Genomic DNA, 18,611 nt, shown 5'->3' with positions numbered 1-18,611 from the left:
ATTTGCAGAGCTTTCTAAGGCCCATTTGACTTCACTCTACAGGATGTCTGGCTCAGGGTCTCCAGGATGTCTGGCTCAAGTGGTGGAATTAGGCATAGCTAAAAATTACTTATCCATGCAAATTGAGAAGGGCAAAAATGGATCTTTCTTGGTTCATCAAACTGCAAAAATTGATGATCTTGTTGAAATGCTATGTTTAGAAAATGCAAATGGGAAGGAAACACCTATGGTGTGTGGTTTCACCTTTACAGGTGAAGATAAGTCATTTCCTAACAAAACTTTGTATTGCTCAGCTATAGGCAAGCTAAATTTCATTCAAAGAATCTCAAGACCAGATATAACTTATGCTTTTCACTTTCTGGCAAAATTTGTGGAAAAGCCCACAACGGAATGTTTCTCTGCTCTTAAGAGAGTGGTAATGTACCTTAAACATACCAAACATTATAGGTTGCAGTTTACAAGTATTGACAAAGGTTTTGAAATTTTCTGCGATGCATCTCATGCAGTGGCACAAAATAATTGCAGGGGTGTGTCTGGTATGGTGTTTTGTTATAATGGTTGTCCATTTGAATGGAGGTCCCAGACACAAACCATTAATTGTCTCTCCACAACAGAGAATCAATTATGTGCATGCGTTCAAGCCACTCGTGATATAGAATGGTATCTGCAAGTATTTGCCGACCTACAGATGCAAGTAACACTACCAGTAAAAGTTTACCTTGATTCCCAGAGTGGACTCGCTATCCTGTGTTCAGAGACCAATACGCAGCACACTAGAGTCTTAAGGTTACGTTTACAGTTTGTAAAGAAACTAATTGCTGATGAAATGATTGTATTTCGGTATGTTCCAGGTGACAATCAAATTGCAGACATTTTTACTAAAGCTCTTCCAAAGGTTACACATGAAAGACATGTACAAAATATGCTTTATGTTTTTGTTCCACAATAATGAACCGCAGGAGAAATGTTGAATGGTCACTTTAAAATGTGAAGGTTCATTATTGTTTCACAAGTTGTGCATGTCTTGAAGGGCCAGAGCCAGGGCAAATAACGAGACCCAGGCTTGCAGCTGTGAAACATAGCAGGTGCTGCTGAGGTGTGTTAATCAAGCTGTGTCAGCATTTGGGCATAGTATATAATGAGCAGCAACTAGCTCCCTCATTACCCTGGGGGATGGGTTGGTGGTTGGGTCTGGTTTGTTGTTGATGTATTTAGTGTATAAGGAGTTTTTGTTTTTGTTATTAAAACCTTGTTTAAGTTATTTTTGAGTCCCTTTTTAATGCATGGTCTCCCCAGCAAGCTCTCTGCAGCGCTACTAAACAGCAAATAGCAAAGAGTTTTCACTTCAACTGAAGCTCCTTCCACACTCTATACATTCAAATGGTTTTTCCCATGTGTGTTCGTTGATGTCGTTTACAGTGTCCACTTTGACTGAAGCTCTTTCCACACTCTATACATTCAAATGGTTGTTCCCCTGTGTGAGTTCGTTGATGTTCTCTTAAGTGTTCCCTTTGACTGAAGGTTTTCCCACACTGCATACAATTAAATGGTTTCTCCCCTGTGTGAGTTCGCTGATGTTTTCTAAGGGTTTCACTTAGACTGAAGCTCTTTCCACACTCTATACATTTAAATGGTTTCTCCCCTGTATGAGTTCGTTGATGTTGTCTATATTGTCCACTTTGACTGAAGCTCTTTCCACACTCTATACATTTGAATGGTTTTTCCCCTGTGTGAGTTCGTTGATGTTGTCTATAGTGTCCACTTCGACTGAAGCTCTTTCCACACTCTATACATTTGAATGGTTTTTCCCCTGTGTGAGTTCGCTGATGTTCTCTATAGTGTCCACTTTTATTGAAACTTTTCCCACACTCTATACATTTAAATGGTTTCTCCCCTGCGTGAGTTCGATGATGTTGTTGAAGTTTCTCACTTTGACTGAAGCTCTTTCCACACTCTATACATTTAAATGCTTTCTCCACTGTGTGAGTTCGTTGATGTAGTCTATAGTGTCCACTTTGACTGAAGCTCTTTCCACACTCTATACATTTAAATGGTTTTTCCCCTGTGTGAATTCGTTGATGTAGTCTAAGTTTCTCACTATGAGCGAAGCTCTTTCCACAGTCTATACATTTAAATGGTTTCTCCCCTGTGTGAGTTAGATGATGTCGTCGAAGTTTCCCACTATTAGAGAAGCTCTTTCCACACTCTATACATTTAAATGGTTTCTCCCCTGTGTGAGTTCGATGATGTAGTCGAAGTTTCCCACTATCACTGAAGCTCTTTCCACACTCCATGCATCTGAATGGTTTCTCACCTGTGTGAGTTCGCTGATGTATTCTAAGGTTTCCCCTTTGACTGAAGCTCTTTCCACACTCTATACATTCAAATGGTTTCTCACCTGTGTGAGTCCGTTGATGTAGTCGAAGTTTCCCACTATCACTGAAGCTCTTTCCACACTCTATACATTTAAATGGTTTCTCCCCTGTGTGAGTTTGATGAGGTAGTCGAAGTTTCCCACTATCACTGAAGCTCTTTCCACACTCCATGCATCTGAATGGTTTCTCCCCTGTGTGAGTTCGATGATGTATTCTAAGGGTTTGACTTCGACTGAAGCTCTTTCCACACTCTGTACATTCAAATGGTTTCTTCGTTATTCCTTTTGAATTTACAGATGGCCCCCAGAACTCTTGCCTGTCTTCTCCATCATCTGCTTCAGAGTGCAGGGAGACAAAATCCTGTTGGTGTTTCAAGGGAGAGAACAAAGGAATATGACACACATCAAGTTCAATTGGCAGTCATCCCAATTAGTATTTATAATTATGATGTGCCACCAGATCTCGTGCCCGTTTTCTCACACAGGACTATCCTAGTGTAAATTCTCTGCCCAGGCCTCTCTCACTGTCCTTTCTCCATTTGCATCACTCCTGGACGTACCTCCTCTATTTCAAGGCGGAATCTGTGTCACACTGAAGAAGCTCGATATTAAACATCAATATATAACTGCACTTAATGGAAACTTCAGCCTTGGATATTTAGCACTGATTCATTCATGGGATGAAGCTATTAGTTTTATTGCTGGAGACACAAATTTATTCCTGAGATATCAAATACATTAATAGTATTATGTCATGGGGTGTTGGGGCTGGGATAGTACCTCTCGTGGGAGACATATAGGGCTCCTTCTGGGGTGATTGGTCCACCATTAATCCCCAACCTGTACTCTCACCTGTGGGTCCTAGAAGCTGTCAGCATGCAACAGCAGACACAGCCCAGGAAAAGCTTCGACAGGCCAACTAAACCAGTTGAGGATAATTGATGGGTCTCAATCCCTTGGTGAGTCGGGGACTTTCACTGCATGCGATGACAGGCTCTGGCACATTGAGCAGACGAGACCAATAGTGACTCCAACAGCCAAGCAGGTGATTTATGCAAGTGGCGTAGAGGGAAGTGAGCGGCTCATCAACCTGGGAAGGGAGGCGAAGCAGTAGAAGAAAAACTCTGATCCTAAACCTCTGCAGCCTTGCGTGAGTATCTTCAGGAAAAGAAGAAGCTAAGCAGTAAACCCTACACGAATCGGGAGTGGAGTCCTTAAGACGATTGTGTTGGAGTGTTGTGGGTATCAAGGAGTTAACACTATGCTAAGTGGAAATGCTGACTCAGTTTCATGTGGTGAGTCAGCATCCCAAGAGATGGGGCGCTGCATAATTGATCTATAGCCAGCTAGTATGCAGAGGTATGCTTGACTTCTCCACACTGGATTCTCCCCTGTATGTAGGAAGGCTGATTTATGGTACTTTATGATGCTGCAGGGCTGCAGCTGGAATAAAGCCCTCCTTGCAACACAGCTGGACTCCTGAGTGCTTTATATGGAGCTTCTATCGGTCCAAATACATTGCAACATGTTGGGTGGAGTCCTTGTACGCCTCCTTCCGGTAACTCCTGGGGCCAAAAATATTGCTCTGCTTCCCTTTGGACCATATCAAGAAGGTTGAGAAGGTAGGGCTGCCATAGGTCTGTTCCCCCCGGGAATCGAGGAGGATTTTCACAAGATCGGCAAAAGGTCCACCCAGACGTATGGCAAGGCTGCCGTTTCTTGTGAGGAGAACCAGAACTTACAGGGTTAAACAGTTCTGTGTGACGTCTCACATCCTGGGGCCTGGTTTTGTTCACATACGGGAATCTTTCTTTGCCTGTGAGTTACTTTCGCTTTTAGCTGTTGAGCCGGAGAGAATGTCCGCCCGATCTCCGGGGTGATTTATGATGTTTTTTCTGTACATAATAAAGCCTTCTTAGATTATGCAAGAGGCCTGTGTACAGACTGGGATTTATGACCCACACAAGGCAAAACCGCTGGTGCGATACTCTGCTTGGAGCCAGGAAGAGAGCGTGAGGCTCAAGTCAGCACAGGGAAGCGTGCCCGACTCCATTACATTCCGAAGATTTCTATGGTGGGAAACATCAGGAAAGCTCAAAAGCTGCTTCTTTTGGGGAGAATTTGTATTTTTAAAAAGCTCAACAACTCTGTCCGGATTTTTGCATTTTTAAACGGGGACACCCTGCTGGAGACGATGGCCTTGTCGTGTAGGCAGCCCAGGACCTCCACACACACTGCCCAGGCTTGTATTCTGCCGGGGTCACGTCTGTGCTTCTAACACCCCTGTTTGACTTCAACCTCATGGAGACTCTACATTGTGTCTCAAGGCAGATGGATGCCAACAAAAGGGGGTGGAAGGAAAGAATCTGACTTTAGAGAGAGGAGGTGCAGTCAGAGATGCTTCCGCCAGAAGAGAGCGTGAGGGGGAAAACCACCTTTAGATGACATTTAGGATCCCTGCCTCCATTTCTCAGCCTGAATTGTAATTCAGAATCTTGATTCTGAACTCAGTTCAGAACCTTCAGATCTATCCTCTGGTTGGCCGTCTTCTGGAATATAAACCAGACATGTTTGAGGGTATCATCCAGACCTTCATTTAGTGTGGGCACCTTGGATTTGGAGTCTAGGTATCAATCATAATCCCTGAAAACATGTCTCAGTAACCCTTGGTATCCACACCCACCTGGACCCCCAAGTGAGTCTGAGCTCCTAGAGGAACCCTCTATGGTGAGGTGGGGCACCTCTGGCCCTCCAGATGTGGTTAGACTCAAAGTACCATCAGCCCAAGCAAGGATGGCCAATGGCCAGGGATGATGGGAGTTCTACTGGAACAACATCTGGAGGGACACACTTTCTCCATCTTCTAAAAAAGCTAAATATCTGTATTGTTTCCTCCTCCCTCCGTGATGTGTAACATCTTCCTGATACACTCCAACCAACTGCACACATTCCCTAATCCTGCACCATTTAAGTCCTGAGGCTGCTGCCTTGTGTCCACCTGGTCTGAACCACCCACCATTTCAGTAGGAGTCCTTCGGTTCTCCCACCTTCTGGCCATGTTCCCCCTCCACCTACAGTGGAATTATTCATCTGAATCCCAGGGGCTGGGAGTCCTGAGTGGGGAGACAGCTGTTGGCCCTGCTGGGGGGTTTCTCCTTGGCTGGTCCTTGTGAGAAGAGGATGCTGGACGAGGTGAGCCCTGATCCTAATCCAGCAGGACTTTTCTCATGTTCCCACAAACTGAAACGAGACCTACAAAGATACAGTCTCCCAGGCAAGAGGAAGGACTTACCTCTGAAAGTCTCTGTATTTTTCTGTTTCAAGGAAGGAGTTGAGCTCAGACTTGCAGATCAGATTCTCTCCTGTGCGGAATAAGTAAAACGGAAGTGCTATTTACGTCACTGGAAAAGTATTCAAAAATATTCATGTGTTGAAGAAAGTCTAACAAAGTAGCTGATGTCCCGTTAAGGGCTAATAAAAGTATTATGGTCTCAGCATGTGTGGGCTGCAGGCTGAGGGTGTGGACTGTGGAGCAGGAATACTCGCAATCTCCATTATCCTGAGAGTCTCTTTGTAGATTTTGGAATTCCTACCGCAATATCGGTTCATGAAAAGTTACGGATGGAGTAAATTACACGGTTGCTGTAAACTATCACCCCACACACAAACTCTCACTCACATACAGTCTGTAATTTTGGCAAGCTCACACCCCTTTCCTGTAATACTGGCAATGCACAGCCCTGGGTGTAGAGCCTCCAGCCACAGGCATTGTCTATCATGGAAATGCCCCAGACTGGGGCGGATTATGGATCTTTGGATGCTGATAGACTGTATCTCCGTTTGTAACTGACTCTGACATTGCCTACAAAAAATAAAAGTAATAGAAATGCTTTCAGGGTATACTTACGGATAAACCCTGAAAACCTTTCTATAGCATCCTCACCTCATCTGTCTCCTGAGAAATCTCTATGTGGGACAAGAAGCTACAGTTAGAACTGGATATGGAACAACTGATTGGTTCAAAATTGGGAAAGGAGTACGACAAGGCTGTATATTGTCTCCCTGCTTATTTAACTTGTATGCAGAATTCATCATGCGAAAGGCTGGACTGGATGAATCCCAAGCCGGAATTAAGATCGCCGGAATAAATATCAACAAGCTCAGATATGCAGATGACACAACCTTGATGGCAGAAAGTGAGGAGGAATTAAAGAACGTTTGAATGAGGGTGAAAGAGGAGAGCGCAAAATATGGTTTGAAGCTCAACATCAAAAAAACGAAGATCATGGCCACTGGGCCCATCACCTCCTGGCAAATAGAGTGGACACGACTAAACAACAATAACAACAATGCAGCCGAGGACCAGTGGGGAGAGGACTGAGCTTCCAGGGAGGAAAGGGTGGGGGAATCAGTAGACCCCCCCCCCTTATCAGGCAGAGTGGGCAGAAGGGAGAAGCCAAGGCAGACCCACCACCGGAGATTCCTCCTCCAGCGCCCAAGGATGGAGACATCTCTCCTTTCCTCCCTCTCTCCCTCTCTGCTCCGCTGGGCTTCTATCTCCCAGGGATGCTGCCATTCCTCCCTCAGCCCCCCAACTTCCTCTGCCCTCCTCCCTCCGTCCCACAGTCTCCCCTGCGCCCAGAAACTCCCTTGGCACCGCTCACCCCTCGCCCTCTGCGCAGAATCTCTCCCGGGCGCACCAACCTCTCCATCCGGAGGGGCCTCCCAAGACGGATATGGGGGGGGGTCTCTATCCAGGCCTATTTCACTTCCTTTAACCCTTTCGTGGACTCCGTCTCTCCCTCAAGGCGCAGGAGTACTTCGAGGGATTTCTGCCAGGGGGGAACGGCAGAGGGCGTCATGTTTGGGCCCTGGGTTCAAATCCATTCCTGCTTGGGGGGGTCCTCGTGGAGACCCCCTTGGTGGGCATCACGTTTCAGTTCAGGCAAGAGTGCCCAGGGGGTGCGGGGCAGTTCAGCATCGCTTGAGCCCCCGGGGAAAAGAGACGCGTGTGGAGGGGAGGGCGCTGCAAAGGAGATGGCAGCTGGATTGCATGGATCGGGGCCCTTGAGCACCTCCTGGACCCCCAGGAAAAAGAAACATGGGTGGTGGGGGGGCTCCAAAGGAGATCCTGCCACGCAATCCCTGCAGGTGTTGGGCCCCCCCTTCGCAGCAGGATTGCGGGGATCGGAGCCCCTGCTTATGAGGCCCAGGAGAGGGGCTCTTTTGCGGGCAGGGGTGAAACTAGGCTGGATTTCCCCCGAGTCAAAGACCCGATTGGGGACATTTGCGTCCCCACAAAGACATCCTCAATGGCTCCCTGCTGGAGGCGTCACCTGGTGCGAAAAACCAACCACCCCCGGCTAGCCCACCCCCATAACTACGGCTCTGTTTGCAGGAGGGGGTCTCTGTCTTTTCCTCTTTACCTTCCCCCTAAACCGCCCCCTTTCCCCACGCAGCCTCTTCCCCTCTTTACCTCTTTGTCCTCTCTGGACCTCCGCCTCCCTTCCTCGCTGTTCCGGTTTCCTTCCCCGCAAAATAAAGCGGAGTAGGGGGGTGAGGGGAATTAGTCAACCCACACCCCTCCTCCCCTTCGGAAAACCTCCCACTTTTCACTTTGGGCCCCCTGGAAACTTCCGACCTATAGACACTTCGGGTTCCTTGTCGAAGGCGCGCGCCTCTAGAGCTACGTTTCAGAGCAGCCCCTGCCTGTGTTGGGATGGAAACAGGAAGAGATGGCGCTGCCTTTGGCCTCCTGCTCTTGGGGCTCCGTCGGGAAATGGCCCCCTCCTCCCCCCAAGTCGCCTCTCTCCCCACAGCGGAGAGTGGAAATGGGGGCGGGAGCGGGTGGCTTGCTGTTTGTGTATGAGCTGATGGATTTATGTTTCCCTCCACAGCAGGGTGGCAGCTGCACACTTATTTCCCCTTATTTACTTTTGTGATTGCATCATTTTAATAGAGTTAAGTTGAGGGTCCTACGTAGACTCTTCCTGGCTCCTCAAAAAGGCCAGAAGAACAAGGACATAATCCATGTCTGCTTAAGACTGGGCTAGGTAATAAGGAGGCAGTAATAAGACGCAGGGGCCGTGCTGATTTATTACAATTATTTGTATAGTTTAAATAATATACGTATATACGTATGTGTGACTATTATTATTTATTTACACGATGAAACATCAACATAAAAATCTTCCCTAAGCTGGGTTGCCTTCATAAATATATATCAATATTTATTTGTTTTCCAATTATTGTTTTTCCTATGTCTTTAGCAGTTGTCTTCCAAAAAGAGTGGAAACCCATGTTTGTGAAACCCTTGTGTACACAGTAGTCTGCTTGCAGGAAGACTCCCCTGAAGCATGACTGAAGAATTAGTTCAAAATTATTGTTATTATTATTATTTTATTAAACCAAGCCATTCAGGGTGGCTTCCAACAGAATATTAAAAATACATGAAAACATCAATCATTAAAACCTTCCTTAAACAGAGCTGCCTTCAGATGTCTTCTAAACATCAGATAGTTGTTTATTTCTTTGATATATGATGGGAGGGCTTTCCACAGAGCGGGCGCCACTACTGAGACGGCCCTCTGCCTGGCTCCCTGTAACTTCGCTTCTCGCAGTGAGGGAACCGCCACAAGGCCCTCAGAGCTGGACCTCATTGTCCAAGCAAAACGATGGGGGTGGAGATGCTCCTTCAGGTCTACTGTGCCCAGGCCGTTTAGGGTTTAAAGGTCAGCACCAACACTGAATTGTGCTCGAAAACATACTGGGAGCCAATGCAGGTCTTTCAAGACTGGTGTTGTTATGTGGTCTTGGCCGCTTCCAGTCACCTGTCTAGCTGCCGCATTCTGGATTAGTTGTCGTTTCCAGGCCACCTTCAAAGGTAGCCCCACGTAGAGCGCATTGCAGTAGTCCAAGCAGGAGATAACTAGAGCATGCACCACTCTGGTGAGACAGTCTGCAGGCAGGTAGGGTCTCAGCCTGCATACCAGAGGCAGCTGGTAGACACTGCCCTGGACACAGAATTGACCTGTGCCTCCATGCACAGCTGTGAGTCCAAAATGACTCCCAGGCTGCACACCTGGTCCTTCAGGGGCACAGTTACCCCTTTCAGGACCAGGAATTCTCCAATCTTGCCTGCCCTGTCCCCACAAAACAGTGCATCTGTCTTGTCAGGATTCAACCTCAATCCAGGTGTGCCTGGAGTTCTTCCACAACCACCCACTCACTCACCTTGTCCAAGAATGGAAGATTTGAGCGGGATCTTCCCCTAAACCCAAAGGAAGCAGAAGCCCTGGGGCTGCCACATGGTGCCTCTGAGCGAAAATAGGCTCACGAGGAGACTTCTCTGGTACCTGCAGCCCCTCCTTGCCCGTCTCAGAAGTAGAATTAGAAAAAGTCTTTTCATTATTCAATTGCAGTATGAAGAAAGCACTGTGGGTGTTAAGTTGTGGGTGAACATATCAGACGACACAGCGATTCTTCAAACAGCTCTTGTTTATTGACAGGCCAGAACAGAACTGAACTGAAGGGTTCAGCCAGCCTGCTTATATAGCGCTCCAGTACAACACAACTGTGGGCACAGGCAGGGGGACGTTACTCCAGTCAGTGTAAATTCTTGTTCCACTGGTCTGGAGCATCCTCCCCTTGGGAGATGGGCGTGGCCCTGGCTGACTCCATAAAAGAGCCAAATCGCGCAGCCATTTTCTCTCTCTTGCTGCCATGCTCCTCTCCTGCAGCCATTTTCTTATCGTAATGTAATTTGGCTAGAATTAAGATTGGCGGAAAAAATATCAACAACCTCAGATATGCAGATGACACAACCTTGATGGCAGAAAGTGAGGAGGAATTAAAGAACCTTTTAATGTGGGTGAAAGAGGAAGGCGCAAAATATGGTCTGAAGCTCAACATCAAAAAGCTAAGATCATGGCCACTGGGCCCTTCACCTCCTGGCAAATAGAAGGGGGAGAAATGGAGGCAGTGAGAGATTTTACTTTCTTGGGCTCCATGATCACTGCAGATGGTGACAGCAGCCACGAAATTCAAAGACGCCTGCTCCTTGGGAGAAAAGCAAGAGATTGCATATACGATAGAAAACGCTTTTAGAATAAAAATAAGGTCCAAACAAGTAAAATCAAAAAAGGTTCCAGGAGATTGTTTAGTCATATTCAACTCGATAGAGATGACAAATACAATATTGAGAGTAAGTTACCAAAAGAAATTAATAATTGAAGGAAGACCAATTATCATCTTTAAAGAAATACCAACCAGACTCCTACGCAAAAGAGAAGGATATAAACAGCTAGTAAGTGTTCTAAAAAAGAACGGCATACAACATAGATGGGAGTTCCCACAAGGGATCTCCTTTTTCTATAAAGATAAAAGATTTAAGATCACTGAGATTCAAGAAGTGAGCAAATTTCTGCACAGATATGAGAAAGATCTTGGAAAAGTAGAGGAGAGAGATGGAGGAAGAAATGGAGACCTAGAGGAGAGAAGAAGAAGAAGAGAGAAAGGAAAAGAACAGGAAGATAAGGGAAGGAAGGAAGAAGTGGATGAAGAAGAAGAGGAAGAGGGAGTAGTGGAAGAAGAAGGAGGAGGAGGAGGATACAGAAAACAAAACCACTCAAATTTAAATTATTAGTTGCTTGTAGATTGGAAAGTAAACATAACAATGAATCTGAAAATTTTGTCATGGAATGTGAACGGTGTGAATGAAAAAACCAAAAGGAATAAAATTGTGAATGCCCTGAAAAGAAAGAATCTGGATTTAATCTGTATACAGGAGACACACGTGACCAAAAAGCACAAACATATTTTGATAAACAAAAAACTTGGGGTTGAGTTTATAAATTCTATTGCGGGGGGAAAAAGAGGGGTAGCGATATACGTCAAAGAAAAATGGGAACCCAAATTGATTTGTAAAGATGATGAAGGTAGGATTTTGGGGGTACAAATTAATTTCCAGGGTGAAAAACTTAACGTGATAAACATATATGCCCCGAACCTGAATAAACTGGAATTTTTTAAGAAACTGGAACAAATATTACTAGAGTTAGAGTGTAACAAGATGATATTATTGGGAGATTTTAATGGAGTGCCGGCACCAGAAATTGACAGACAAACAGAAAGGGAAAAACGTAACCAAGGGAAACTGCCAAGATCCTTTAATAACTTGGAGGAAAATTTGAATTTAGTAGACATCTGGAGACACAAACACCCAATAGAGAAGCAATTCACCTTTTTTCCAGAACCACATAAGAGCTGGGGCAGAATTGATCAAATCTGGGTCTCAAGAGAACTTACATTAAGAACTCTAAAATGTGAAATTCAACCGAGAACCCTCTCTGATCACAATTCGATAATGTTGGAAATAAAAGGTGTATCACAGAGCGGGTTCAGATGGAGAATGAATGAATATTTATTGGAGAATGAAGAAGTCATTGAAAAGGCCAAAGCCACTTTAAAAGATTATTTCATTTTGAATCTTAATAAAGAAACAAGTATAGATGTAGTCTGGGATGCTAGTAAAGCGGTCCTAAGAGGTTTTTTTATTCAGCAAAATAGCTATAAGAGGAAAGTAAGAGAACAAAAGAAAGAGGAAATTCTTAGTCAGTTAAGAGAATGCGAGAAAAAATTAATAGCAAATCCGAAAGACAAACAAAATATACAAAGAACAAAAATATTACAAACACAGTATTCAATGCTAACAAGTCAAGAAATTGAATGGAAAATTAAGTTAACGAAACGAAAATACTTCGAATCAGCTAACAAAACAGGTAAATTATTAGCTTGGCAACTGCGAAGAAGGCAAAAACAAAATGTGATAAATAAGATAAAAATGGAGGAGCAATTGATAGAAGACCCAAAAGAAATACAGGAAAATTTCCTCAAATTTTATGAGAAATTTTATAAAAAGGTAGAGGAAGAAATAATCCGAATAGAAAAATACTTAGAAGACTGCAGCAGGAAGACTATAACAGAGGAAGAAAGAACCCAATTAAATAAACCCATAAAAGTAGAAGAGGTCCAGGATGCGATAAGAAAGATGAAATTAGGAAAAGCCCCGGGACCGGATGGATTGTCAGCTAAATATTATAAAGTATTAGAAAATCAATTAACACCAGTGCTATGTGACATTATGAATAATATATTGAGAGGAGGAAGGATACCAGAAACATGGAAAGAGGCCTACATCACGATGATCCCTAAACCCGATACGGACAAACTTAATATTAAAAATTATAGGCCCATATCATTATCAAATAACGATTACAAAATCTTCGCAGAGGTAATGGCAAGTAGACTCAAAAGATGTCTAGCAAATCTAATTCATAAGGATCAAGCAGGATTCCTTCCAAATAGGTTACTCAAAGACAATGTAAGGCATACCATAAATATCATTGAATATTTGGAGTGTAAGAATGAAGTACCTGTGGCGCTGATTTTTATCGATGCGGAGAAGGCATTCGACAATGTCTCATGGCCGTTCCTACTAAAAAGCATGGAGAAAGCAGGGCTAGAGGGTGAATTTATGGAAGGAATAAAAGCAATCTATACGAATCAATCTGCCAAATTGATTATAAACAACAATTTAACAAATTCATTTAAAATTGAAAAAGGAACAAGACAAGGTTGCCCTCTATCCCCGCTTTTATTCATTATGGTATTAGAGGTAATTACGAACAAAATAAGAGCAACACCAGAGATTCGAGGGATCAAAGTAGGAACGAAAGAACACTAACTAAAAGCGTATGCAGACGATTTGATGTTATCCCTAGAAGAGCCGCAAAAAAGCGTCAGTAAGGCCCTGGAATTATTAGAAGAATATGGCAAACTATCCGGTATTGAATAAATCAAAGACAAAAATGCTGACTAAAAATCTGGGAAAAGATGAAGGAGAAAAATTAGAGATACAGAATGGAATCAAGGTGGCTAAAAAAATAAAATATCTAGGAATTTGGCTAACTACAAAAAATATAAACTTAATTCAGGATAATTACTTGACAACATGGAAGGAAATTAAAAAAGATCTAGATACGTGGAACAGAGTGAAACTTTCGTGGTCGGGAAGGATGGCAGCAATAAAAATGAACATACTCCCAAGAATGTTATTCTTGTTCCAAAACAGCCCTGTGATTAGAGGTTCCACAATGTTTAAGGATTGGCAGAAAACTCTTTCGAAATTTATATGGCAAGGGAAAAGACCGAGAATTAGATTCAAATTACTCACAGATCGAAAAGAAAGAGGGGGATTCTCGGTGCCAAATTTGAAATTATACTTCGAGGCCTCCTGCCTTTGTTGGATCAAAGATTGGATTAATTTGGAAAACATCGACCTGTTAGACCTAGAAGGTTTCAACAATAGGTTCGGTTGGCACGCCTACTTGTGGCTAAATAAAGAAAAGGTACATAAAGGGTTTTCAAGTCATATTATTAGAGGACCACTATATGAAGTTTGGGAGAAAAATAAAAAACTTTTAGAATGGAAGACGCCCTGGTGGTTATCACCAATTGACATTTTAACAACCAAAAAAGCAAATATGGAAGGAGAAAGATTGACCTACGAAGACCTACTGATCAGATCAGAAAGTGGCTGGAAATTGAGAACATATGAAGAGCTGAAAGACAAATTAACAGGCTGGCTGCAGTATCATCAAATAAACGCAATATGGATGGAAGACAAAAAAGTAGGGATAAGTGAGAAAAAATCTAAATTTCAGATAGAAATAATTGAAGGCAAAACCAAGTTATTATCCAAAATGTATGATATATTATTGGAATGGGACACTAAAGATGAAGAAATAAAGGAGGTTATGACAAAATGGGCAATGGATTTGGGATACAATATAGAATATGAAAAGTGGTCGAAATTATGGAGTTATGGAATGAAATTCACGGCATGCGTCACGCTTAGAGAAAATTTAGAAAAAAAGATGTATAGGTGGTACATCACACCAGCAAAATTAGGAAAAATGTACAAAACAGGAAATAAGGCCTGCTGGAAGTGTAAAATCAAAGAAGGCAATTTCTACCATATGTGGTGGACTTGCGAGGAAATGAAGAAATTTTGGGACCTGATTTATAACAAGTTAAAAAAAATATTTAAATACACTTTCCCTAAAAGACCAGAGGCCTTCCTATTAGGAATAATTGGGGATGAAATTAAAAAAGCAGATAAAACACTATTCCAATATTCGACAGTAGTGGCTAGAATATTAATTGCACAAAATTGGAAAAGTTCAAATACCCCAACGGTCAGAGATTAGCAAACAAAATTATTTGAATATGTTGAATTAGCAAAAATGACGCAAAAAATTAGAAACCAAAGAAATACAAAGTTTATTAGCGATTGGAATAAATTTATGGTATATATTGAAGGAAACTATAGAAACTTAAAAACTACAGCAGGTCTGATATAAATCTTATGATGCGCAAACCATTAACAACTCTTAGCTGCAGAAAAAAGAAAGAATTTTTATCAAGAAGCCCAAAATCGGGAGGGAAGGAGGTCAATATGTGTGTAGAGGAAAGATCTAAATATCTAAAGATATAAAGATTCAAGGAGTAAGACAAGGAACTGTAACGGAAATTGATGCTATTTTTGTGTTATGTATCGATATTTTTTCTTTTTTCCCCCTTTCTTTTTTCTGTAACTGTTGTTTTGTTTTTTCTTTTGGTTATTTAAGTGAAATTCAATAAAAAGAAATAAAAAAAAACAAAAGCTTTTGCATATTCAATGAAGCAGAATTAGATGTCTTTCTGGAACTCTCTAGCTTTCTCCATAATCCAGCGCATGTTTGCAATTTGGTTTCTGGTTCCTCTGCCTCTTCTAAATCCAGCTTGCACTTCTGGGAGTTCTCGGTCCACATACTGCTTAAGCCTGCATTGTAGAATTTTAAGCATAACCTTGCTCGCATGTGAAATGAGTGCAATTGTGCGGTAGTTGGAGCATTCTTTGGGATTGGGATGTAGAGTGTTCTCCAATCCTCTGGCCACTGCTGAGTTTTCCAAACTTGCTGGCATATTGAGTGTAGCACCTTAACAGCATCATCTTTTAAAATTTTAAATAGTTCAGCTGGAATACCATCACCTCCACTGGCCTTGTTATTTGCAGAGCTTTCTAAGGCCCATTTGACTTCACTCTACAGGATGTCTGGCTCAGGGTCTCCAGGATGTCTGGCTCAAGTGGTGGAATTAGGCATAGCTAAAAATTACTTATCCATGCAAATTGAGAAGGGCAAAAATGGATCTTTCTTGGTTCATCAAACTGCAAAAATTGATGATCTTGTTGAAATGCTATGTTTAGAAAATGCAAATGGGAAGGAAACACCTATGGTGTGTGGTTTCACCTTTACAGGTGAAGATAAGTCATTTCCTAACAAAACTTTGTATTGCTCAGCTATAGGCAAGCTAAATTTCATTCAAAGAATCTCAAGACCAGATATAACTTATGCTTTTCACTTTCTGGCAAAATTTGTGGAAAAGCCCACAACGGAATGTTTCTCTGCTCTTAAGAGAGTGGTAATGTACCTTAAACATACCAAACATTATAGGTTGCAGTTTACAAGTATTGACAAAGGTTTTGAAATTTTCTGCGATGCATCTCATGCAGTGGCACAAAATAATTGCAGGGGTGTGTCTGGTATGGTGTTTTGTTATAATGGTTGTCCATTTGAATGGAGGTCCCAGACACAAACCATTAATTGTCTCTCCACAACAGAGAATGAATTATGTGCATGCGTTCAAGCCACTCGTGATATAGAATGGTATCTGCAAGTATTTGCCGACCTACAGATGCAAGTAACACTACCAGTAAAAGTTTACCTTGATTCCCAGAGTGGACTCGCTATCCTGTGTTCAGAGACCAATACGCAGCACACTAGAGTCTTAAGGTTACGTTTACAGTTTGTAAAGAAACTAATTGCTGATGAAATGATTGTATTTCGGTATGTTCCAGGTGACAATCAAATTGCAGACATTTTTACTAAAGCTCTTCCAAAGGTTACACATGAAAGACATGTACAAAATATGCTTTATGTTTTTGTTCCACAATAATGAACCGCAGGAGAAATGTTGAATGGTCACTTTAAAATGTGAAGGTTCATTATTGTTTCACAAGTTGTGCATGTCTTGAAGGGCCAGAGCCAGGGCAAATAACGAGACCCAGGCTTGCAGCTGTGAAACATAGCAGGTGCTGCTGAGGTGTGTTAATCAAGCTGTGTCAGCATTTGGGCATAGTATATAATGAGCAGCAACTAGCTCCCTCATTACCCTGGGGGATGGGTTGGTGGTTGGGTCTGGTTTGTTGTTGATGTATTTAGTGTATAAGGAGTTTTTGTTTTTGTTATTAAAACCTTGTTTAAGTTATTTTTGAGTCCCTTTTTAATGCATGGTCTCCCCAGCAAGCTCTCTGCAGCGCTACTAAACAGCAAATAGCAAAGAGTTTTCACTTCAACTGAAGCTCCTTCCACACTCTATACATTCAAATGGTTTTTCCCATGTGTGTTCGTTGATGTCGTTTACAGTGTCCACTTTGACTGAAGCTCTTTCCACACTCTATACATTCAAATGGTTGTTCCCCTGTGTGAGTTCGTTGATGTTCTCTTAAGTGTTCCCTTTGACTGAAGGTTTTCCCACACTGCATACAATTAAATGGTTTCTCCCCTGTGTGAGTTCGCTGATGTTTTCTAAGGGTTTCACTTAGACTGAAGCTCTTTCCACACTCTATACATTTAAATGGTTTCTCCCCTGTATGAGTTCGTTGATGTTGTCTATATTGTCCACTTTGACTGAAGCTCTTTCCACACTCTATACATTTGAATGGTTTTTCCCCTGTGTGAGTTCGTTGATGTTGTCTATAGTGTCCACTTCGACTGAAGCTCTTTCCACACTCTATACATTTGAATGGTTTTTCCCCTGTGTGAGTTCGCTGATGTTCTCTATAGTGTCCACTTTTATTGAAACTTTTCCCACACTCTATACATTTAAATGGTTTCTCCCCTGCGTGAGTTCGATGATGTTGTTGAAGTTTCTCACTTTGACTGAAGCTCTTTCCACACTCTATACATTTAAATGCTTTCTCCACTGTGTGAGTTCGTTGATGTAGTCTATAGTGTCCACTTTGACTGAAGCTCTTTCCACACTCTATACATTTAAATGGTTTTTCCCCTGTGTGAATTCGTTGATGTAGTCTAAGTTTCTCACTATGAGCGAAGCTCTTTCCACAGTCTATACATTTAAATGGTTTCTCCCCTGTGTGAGTTAGATGATGTCGTCGAAGTTTCCCACTATTAGAGAAGCTCTTTCCACACTCTATACATTTAAATGGTTTCTCCCCTGTGTGAGTTCGATGATGTAGTCGAAGTTTCCCACTATCACTGAAGCTCTTTCCACACTCCATGCATCTGAATGGTTTCTCACCTGTGTGAGTTCGCTGATGTATTCTAAGGTTTCCCCTTTGACTGAAGCTCTTTCCACACTCTATACATTCAAATGGTTTCTCACCTGTGTGAGTCCGTTGATGTAGTCGAAGTTTCCCACTATCACTGAAGCTCTTTCCACACTCTATACATTTAAATGGTTTCTCCCCTGTGTGAGTTTGATGAGGTAGTCGAAGTTTCCCACTATCACTGAAGCTCTTTCCACACTCCATGCATCTGAATGGTTTCTCCCCTGTGTGAGTTCGATGATGTATTCTAAGGGTTTGACTTCGACTGAAGCTCTTTCCACACTCTGTACATTCAAATGGTTTCTTCGTTATTCCTTTTGAATTTACAGATGGCCCCCAGAACTCTTGCCTGTCTTCTCCATCATCTGCTTCAGAGTGCAGGGAGACAAAATCCTGTTGGTGTTTCAAGGGAGAGAACAAAGGAATATGACACACATCAAGTTCAATTGGCAGTCATCCCAATTAGTATTTATAATTATGATGTGCCACCAGATCTCGTGCCCGTTTTCTCACACAGGACTATCCTAGTGTAAATTCTCTGCCCAGGCCTCTCTCACTGTCCTTTCTCCATTTGCATCACTCCTGGACGTACCTCCTCTATTTCAAGGCGGAATCTGTGTCACACTGAAGAAGCTCGATATTAAACATCAATATATAACTGCACTTAATGGAAACTTCAGCCTTGGATATTTAGCACTGATTCATTCATGGGATGAAGCTATTAGTTTTATTGCTGGAGACACAAATTTATTCCTGAGATATCAAATACATTAATAGTATTATGTC

At 42.6% G+C, this 18,611-nt stretch overlaps 1 protein-coding gene across 3 annotated transcripts; it reads right to left on the bottom strand.

Moving 5' to 3' along the window:
- Nucleotides 1–852: 852 nt before the first annotated feature.
- On the bottom strand, nucleotides 853–8,029 carry LOC310757030 (uncharacterized protein). 3 transcript variants are annotated; one of them, XR_014545019.1, is made up of 4 exons: nucleotides 7,851–8,029; nucleotides 5,667–5,736; nucleotides 3,227–3,464; nucleotides 2,678–2,735 (listed from the first exon to the last, which is right to left on the bottom strand). XR_014545019.1 is itself a non-coding variant. In XM_083602124.1 (3 exons), exon 3 carries the CDS (start codon nucleotides 2,544–2,546, stop codon nucleotides 1,377–1,379), a length of 1,170 nt encoding a protein of 389 aa, XP_083458250.1. In that variant the 5' UTR covers nucleotides 2,547–3,464; nucleotides 5,667–6,340; nucleotides 7,851–8,029; the 3' UTR covers nucleotides 853–1,376. The 3 variants fall into 3 exon arrangements, 2 of the variants coding, with proteins under 2 accessions (XP_083458250.1, XP_083458249.1); XM_083602124.1 differs by having other exon boundaries at nucleotides 853–3,464; nucleotides 5,667–6,340; XM_083602123.1 differs by having other exon boundaries at nucleotides 853–3,464.
- Between the last annotated feature and the right edge of the window lie 10,582 nt (nucleotides 8,030–18,611).

The sequence above is a fragment of the Podarcis filfolensis genome, assembly GCF_964270895.1.
Source record: "Podarcis filfolensis genome assembly, chromosome: 2".
Classification (NCBI taxonomy): Eukaryota; Metazoa; Chordata; class Lepidosauria; order Squamata; family Lacertidae; genus Podarcis; species Podarcis filfolensis.
The sequence above is the reverse complement of the archived record's forward strand: the minus strand, read 5'-3'. Positions and strand labels throughout refer to the sequence as shown.

What these genes read in the sequence shown, in the direction of transcription:
- LOC310757030 (XM_083602124.1), bottom strand. Translation starts at nt 2,546, where the DNA reads ATGGAGTGTGGAAAGAGCTTCAGTGATAGTGGGAAACTTCGACTACCT.